Source organism: Salvia hispanica, chromosome 6 (assembly GCF_029641045.1).
Source record: "Salvia hispanica isolate PSC_SH4W2 chromosome 6, Shi_PSC_v1, whole genome shotgun sequence".
NCBI lineage: Eukaryota > Viridiplantae > Streptophyta > Magnoliopsida > Lamiales > Lamiaceae > Salvia > Salvia hispanica.
In genome coordinates, this window is record NC_142697.1 from 10,783,781 (window position 1) to 10,791,520 (window position 7,740).

The 7,740-nt window shown below is 44.2% G+C and overlaps 1 protein-coding gene across 1 annotated transcript; it reads right to left on the bottom strand.

Moving 5' to 3' along the window:
* Positions 1 to 3,943: 3,943 nt before the first annotated feature.
* On the bottom strand, positions 3,944 to 4,450 carry LOC148923206 (uncharacterized). Its single transcript, XM_089061428.1, has 2 exons — positions 4,261 to 4,450; positions 3,944 to 4,161 (listed from the first exon to the last, which is right to left on the bottom strand). Exons 1-2 carry the CDS (start codon positions 4,448 to 4,450, stop codon positions 3,944 to 3,946), a joined length of 408 nt encoding a protein of 135 aa, XP_088917554.1.
* Positions 4,451 to 7,740: the final 3,290 nt, after the last annotated feature.

Below are 7,740 nucleotides of genomic sequence, written 5' to 3' on the forward strand. Positions count from 1 at the left end.
GTATGGTGCGCTAAGCGTGGAAGAAAACTGCACTTGGGATTTTGGACAGCCTACCAATGCCACCTGATAGCCACCTACCCAGCCAGAGGCAGAGGACCTATCTCCAATGTACATAGTCGACGCTCCTGGCCTGTTTGATATACCCTTCTTCGTCCGCACCAACTTGGTATACTACAGAGAAGGAGTACCCCAATTCTACCAAATGGGAGAAGCCCCTGGAGGAAGGTCACAACAAGGCCAGGAGGTGCAAGCTATCCAGCTCGACCAAGCGCAGAGGCTGAGGCAAGAAAACCTGGAGCGGGCAGTTACTGAGCTGGCTGAGGAGAATAGACAATCGCGGGCAGAGATGGCGAAGCTGATAGCCCTAATGGAGAGCGTCCTTAAGGAGTTGGCAAGAGGCAAAGCAAGCAGTGGAGCTGGAACAAGCGGACATGGAGGACAGGAAGAAGAACCCACCGGACCTGAGGAAGGAGAAGGAAATGGACAACAGGAGGATGATGACAACCAACCCGGACCTACTGAAGAAGAACCAACGGACCCACCTGCACAGAACCCTGCCCCAAGAAGGAGCAGGAGGAACATCTGACCGAACCACCCCCAACTGACCAGTTAGTTTTCTTTTTAATTTTTAAGTTTTTCTTTTGTTTATGTTTTCGTACTTTTATTAAGTAGGTAGATTTATGTGTTTTAATTGTATGCAAACCCCATTCATAAAGGGTTTGCTATTTTGGTGCATATGGTTATTATGTTTCTTTTCTTTGTGTTTTGTCATGAGCATGTTACCTCACACTTAGCCTACTGCGTAGTCTAAGTGTGAGGAGTTTATATGTTTATATTTCATGTTTGTAAATATTTTGCTCTGTTTTGTTAAATAAATCTAGGTATATATCTGAAACTCTCCCACTTAGCCTATTGCATAGTCAAGTGTGAGAAGTTTTTAGATATAATATGTGTTTGTTATAAATGAGTGTCTGTCATACTAGCCATTCCCAATTTTCACTTCACAGCCCGTATCTGGGGCAGACACTTGTGAAGTGAGAGGGGGGAGCAAATGGCCAGTATGACATGTATATATGTGTTATTTTAGTCAGTGCATGTTAGTTTTTTTTTAGGGTTTGTTTAGGTCTAGGAATTATGTGTTATGTTTTATGAATGGGCTTAAAACTCAACTGCTTCGAACTGACGGTGAGGGGAATTGAGGGAGATAAGGCATGCCGGAAAACAGAAACCACCCCCTCCAGTAACCCCTAGTCAGTATAGATGATGCAAGTATGAAGGAAAAACTCATCCCTTAGGTCAAACACGAAAGCCCTCTTAAAAGGTGAGTTAGAAACCCCAAAGTGGAACTACTTTCCACTAAATACTAAAAAAAAAAAGAAGAGAGGCTACCACATGATGTTTAGGGCAAGGTGACCGCGTGTAGCAAACCCTGAAGGCAGTAGGAAACCCCCTTGAAAAAAAAAAAAAAAAAAAAAAAGAACCTACCCTTAGAACCCCATTTTCTAGCCTAACTTATACCCCGAAATAACCCATCAGCCACTAGCCCCATTACAAGCCTTAAAGACCTTCAGGAGCTGCATGTGAGATCTGAGTCCGAAACATCTGTGGTTTAGCATTGAGAGAAGACAGTCCTAACATCCCCTGTGAGGAATGAGTGACTGAGTGAACTCAGTGTTTGGCCTAGGATTGGGTGATCCTGACAAGCAGATATACTGACTGGGGAAGAAAAGGGGGGCAGCGAAAGTTCAAGGCTGCCTAAGGCCAGATTGCACCTGATCTCGAGGGGAAGGGTGTTTGAAAATATAGCCTATACAATGTGTTTAAGTTAACTATATGTGTTATGTGTTTGTGTAGTTATTTTGTTTTCTTTTCTTTTGCGTCAGAGTCTTGAGTCTAGTTAGGTAGAGTCGGTCAGGGGGAGTAACCAGGCTCGAATTCGACTTATTTCTTTTTGTTTGTCTTCACGCTTAAGGACAAGCATGTGGTAAGTGTGGGCAGTTTGATAAGTCGTATTCTAAGCCTTGGTTACTGGTCAGTATGTCGGGAAATGCACGTATTATCTGCAAAACAGTTGCTTAAGTGTGCAGGATTAAAGGATCCAAGTCAGTAGGAGACAATTCAGGTGACGCAAGTGAAAAGGGCGCCAGAAGGGTGCGATACTGACCAGGATGCATGCCAGAGAGAAGGCTCGAGATGGAGAAGGAGGATAGCTGGGATGATCATTGACAAGGGCAAAAAGGTCAAAACGCGGGAGAAGTCTACCCTAAAAGCAAGGGCAAGCCTCCCTATAAAAGAAGCCACTTGGAGAGAGAGAAGGAGTTCGAAAAACACCCCTTTAGAGTTGGTTCCGTAGAGTTCGGTTCGAAGTTCTCGGTTCTCAACACACTTAGTAGGATTCTCTCTAGAAGATCAGTTCCTTCAGCATTATCTTACCTCTCGTTCCTCGCCACAGCCATGGTCACTTGACGTCCAAGAGACCAGCCGGAGAAGTCATCAGTCCGCCGTTCCAGCCAGTTATCGTAGTAGTGTAGTAGTATCATCGCCCGGAGTGGCACAAACAATCTTAATCGCTTTCTTAGTTTAAAGTTTACTTGTTTTCATCGTTGGTTATTTGCAAACACTCATCGCTGTTGCACTTTTGAAATACTTTGTTATTTTCCAACATTCACGTTATGAAGTTTCTATTTCGCATGTCGCTTTGGTTCGAGTTTGCTTCATTCTGCCTAGGAAAGTTAGATCTAGTGATTGCTTGTAATTTCTGAGTGCTTTCTTATCTGGAGTTGTTGATTCGAAGTTGTAGCTATGTTTAGTCAAGTTTTTGTGCATGAGTTTCTTTTATGCGCCATGATTACCACCTTGCATGCCAGTCAGTAGAAGTAAAGTTGCAGTTTTACCGTTTAATTTAAGTTTAAGCATTTTAATCAATGGATCTTGAGTTTGAATTTATGAATCTGAAGTTTTAGTTATGGTGTCTGTGTTCATATGATTTTTGTCAATACTTGGTGAGGAAGAAAACGTCAAAATCAACTTTATTGGACCACTTTTACTTTTAAGTTACTTTTGCTTTTGTTCCCTACTTTTCAGATGTACTATCCAGACCTGTCAGAAAGCCCTCAGCCATCAGATATACCTTGTTGTCTAAATTTCTCCTTTTAGTAACTGTCTACTTTCCATATGTCTCTGAGACACCTTGTCCCCTATTTTCACGAACACTCCCACATGATTGTTATTTTCATGCCTACTAGTCAGTAGAGTACCACCTTTATTTCCTGTCTAGGTAAAATCTCAACCCAAGCGTGGTAGCTAACCAAAACACCCAGGAAAGTCACCGCAGTTGTCAAAACGTGTCCATCCTCGTGGGATTCGACCCTTACCTCCATTATACTAATCAGTAGAAGTGGGTTGAGGAAACTTGTTTGAGGCCAGGTCCCGGTTATCATACCAACGACTCAGCTGGGTCGGGAATCTCTTCCTGATCAGTTGGAAACACTCCAAATTCACATACGAAAACCCGAAAAGGAACAAAGATCTGGGCCGTCAAACATAAAAACAGAAAACAAGCACGAAGCTAAGAAATGAAAATGGAAATTAAGATTAAACTAGAACAGAACGGAAAAGAGTCAATTACAGCAATGATGGGACCGGTTACCCCCTCTCTTGTTCTCCCTCCTCTTGATAGCTGTTTTTTTTTGTATCAAAAACGCCCATAGTGGGCGGGGGGTATAGGCAGACCCCCAACCCGTAAATAAATCAAAATATAACGTTCCAAAACATGATCCCAGCCCAAAAGTGACTAGTATCTAAAGCAAGAACATGAAGGAGAAATAAATTGGGGCTCCCACAAGTCGGGATCCTCCAAGCTATCAACACAAAACTAGTAGCCAAATGAGCAAAAGGAAGAAATAACCAAAGAACTATCAAACAGTCATAATCAGTCCACATCTCAGCGTCGGAAACGGAAGTTAGGATATCCCAGGTGGTCCATCCTAACAAGCGCCTTCAGGTATCGAGGCGCAGAGACATAATATGTCATAGTAGGAGTCTGAACCCCCCTACCTGCAAGAAAGTCGGCAGCACGGTTACCTTCTCTGTAGATGTGTGAGAATCGAACCTGCCGCTGAGATGTCATCCTCCGGATCAAAGCCATATGATGTCTAAAAACTGCAGAACCAGGCCGTCCAGATGTGAGTAAAGTAACCAGAGCCGCTGAATCAAGCTATATCCAAATGTGTGTAGAGAACTCCATGGCCATCTCCAAACCTCGAATGAGAGCCTTAAGCTCCGCCTCAAAGCTCGAAGATGCATCCAATGGAGAACAGAAGGCCCGGAGGAGTCCTCCATCAGTACCAAGAACCAATCCTCCCTCTCCTGTCTCCAAAGTCGCTGAGAAGAAGGCGTCATCTGTATTCAGCTTCACCCATGGGGCATCGGGGGGGTGCCAAAGGACCATGAGTGATCGCAGAACACGCTGTCTGGGAGAAGAAGGCATGAAATCCACCGACGTCGAGCAACCCCTCCAGTGTAACGGGGTAATCTTGTCGGCCAACACGAACGTATGAAGATGATGAGTGACCTACCAAATGACATGAGTGTGATGGAAAGGACGACCACGATGCTTGCAGCCATTCCTCTCCGTCCAAAGAAACCAAACGATCAAACACGGAATAATAAAACTAATATGCATAGTGGGAGCACTAGAGAAAGAAGCCATCCGCCAGTGACCTAGTCTATGTGCAATATCAGTGCGCGTGTGAATAGGTGTGTGCGAGGGGGGAACCAGGCATCGAAATACTCCCACACAGAAATCACCTACTGACTCGAAAGAAAGACGTGACTAAAAGACTCAATAGAGGGAGAACGACAAATGCTGCAACTTCTCATCCACCGGCAGCCTCCCATACAACAACCTCCAAATAAAAATCGAGATGGTGGGGGTCATCCCCTCATTCCAGATCAAACCCAAAATCTCATACTTCGGCAATCTCGTCCGAATGCTCTCCCAGGCAGAGGTCACAGAAAACTCGCCATGGCTAGTCAGAAACACCTCACATCATTCGCCCCCACCTCGATTGGCGTGGCTCTGATCTGAACGATCGTGTCGAGAGGTACGCCAAACCTGAAATATAAGTCATGCAGCATATCCTCATCCCATGCATGCTCATGCCAGAATGATGCAACGGCCTGGGATTGAGGAGGATCATATCTCGGGATGCACAGACTCCGGATGGAGCTAGCTCCAAGCCAGTCGTCATCCCAAAAGTTGATCCTCCCCTCACCCAAGGACCAACGAATATAATCATGCATGAATGACCAAATACGATGCAGACGACGTCAAGTAGGACTATCATGAGACCAACATGCAGATGTATGCAAATGACAAGGAAGGATACTATACTTCTGGGCCATGAACTGGGCCCAGAGAGAATCCTGCGCAAGGAGCCTCCACCACAGCTTGAACCCAAAAGCTACCGCCACCTCCCTGAACCGGCGAATGCCCAGGCCCCCCTCCGTCATAGGTAGGCAAATCTGTCTCCATGAGATCCAGTGCAACTTTCTCTTCTCCCCCACTGTTCCCAAATATATCTGGCGAGAATCTGCTCCAACTCATCCAGGAACCCAACCAGCGGAATCATAACCTGTAAAATATGTAGTGGGATAGCTGCCAGTGTGCTCTTCATTAGAGCAAGTCTTCCCCCAAATGCGAGGTGGCGATGGGACCAAGTGTGTATCCTGTCCAACATCCGTTTCCTGAGAGGCCAGAGGCAAAAGATGATCCACTCTCCTCGCCCCTCGAAATATAGGCACTCCCAGGTATGTGAAAGGCATCTCCCCTCTCTAAAAGCCTCCAACCTCCTCCACAACATCGGCAAACTCCATATGCTCATCCACCAAGTAGAAGTGAGTCTTCCCATTGTTCACCATCTGACCAGATACAGCAATGTAGTGATTCAGGCATCCCACCAGCTTCTCCATCGCCTCCCTGTGAGCTCTAGAGAAAATGATGATATCATCAGCATAAGAGAGATGAGTGATGATCGGAGCCATCTTGCGACATCTGTAAACCATCTCCTTATTTCCCTTAATCAGTCTATCAAGACATCGGAAGAGATAATCTGCCGCAAGCACAAAAAGAGAAGGCGATAACGGGTCTCCCTGCCTCAAACCCCTAGAGGACTGAAAGAATCCTGCCGGACCACCATTCACCAAGACTGAGAACCAGCAGGACGAGATGTATCTGCTAATCATTCCCACCTAAGCCGGCGAGAATCCCATCTTTTCAAGCACTTTCAGCAGAAAAGGCCACTGCACTCTATCTTATGCCTTTGTCATATCTAGCTTGAGAGCCAGATTAGGTGACCTACCTCTACTGTTGAGCTCCTTTCCCAAATCGTGTATCAGCTCCTGGGCAAGTAAGGCATTATCACTAAGCAGTCGCCCCTTAATAAAACCACTCTGATTCGGTGCAATGACGAGGGGTAGTAGAGGTGCAAGTCTCGTTGCTAAGATCTTTGTGATTATCTTATTCGTGAAATTGCAGAGACTTATCGGCCTATAATCTCCCTGACATACTTGGATTTTACATGGTTTTAGAGGGTGGTTATGTATGAATTTGATCATATTTTGTCTATTATTGGACGTGTTTATATCTACTTCTCTATTATGTTGGTATGTTGACCATTTTGTTAAGAATGTGTAGAAAAAGATACAAAATATGTGGATGTGCAGCAGCCTTGGTTTGAGACAATATTTACTGGAGATTTTAAAGTCCAATCAGCCCCTAATGCATACCAATCTCTTCTTCTTCGAAAGAGCTTCGCGTGGGTATCTCGCACGCCTCAATCGGAGTTCGGTAGAAGAAGTTATGGCTGTTATACGAACATTGCGCTGTCCAGAAAATCTCACGCGGCCGGGTGAATTATTACCCTATAATTCCACCCGGCCGGGTGGCGTAATTATGCCTGTGAGATTCCAGAGAGTACCAAAGAAGTCCCACCCGGCCGGGTCCGTCATTTTGGCATTTTTTAGAGCTGAAACACAATTTTTTGAAGAGAAAATAAGAAGGAAGAATTAGGTCAATTCTATTCATTCTCCACAAGCGACAAAACACACGCTCTCTTTTTGTGAAGAACTCTTGGAAGAAGTTTGAAGATTCAAGCTTCAATTCCTCCGCCAATTGCGATTCGCGTCATGATTTCCACTATTTTTCCTTGTTACTATTTGTTTTCTACCATGAACATGAGTAGCTAAACATCTTTTATGTAGAATTCTTGGTGAAGATGCATTGATTTATAGTTTTAATCCAATTGACTTCGTTTTTATCTTGCTCTTGCAATTGTTTGAATTATTCTTGTGCTTTTTCCTAACAATTGCTTGATCACCAATTTGGAGTGTAGGGTTTTTTAGAATAATCGGGAGATGAAATATTTAACCTTGAAAGAAGAATAATTCACACCTTAATTCAATAAAACTCGGGAGAGTTGAGGCTTTGAGTGGGATCTTTAATCTAATCGAACTATTAGGAGTTAGGTCTAAGAATTAGAAGGGGACTTCAATTATTACACCTAGTCCACGGATTTCTCACATCGGGAGGGGGTTTAATCTATATTTGTGATTGATTCAACAATTCTGGAGACTTTAAATGGTAAATCGGTTTCAATTGGGTTAGGCTATGAGTTGTGCATCGGATCCTTGAATCTGCATATTTCTCTATCATTTTTACAACTTGCTTCTTTATTCTCT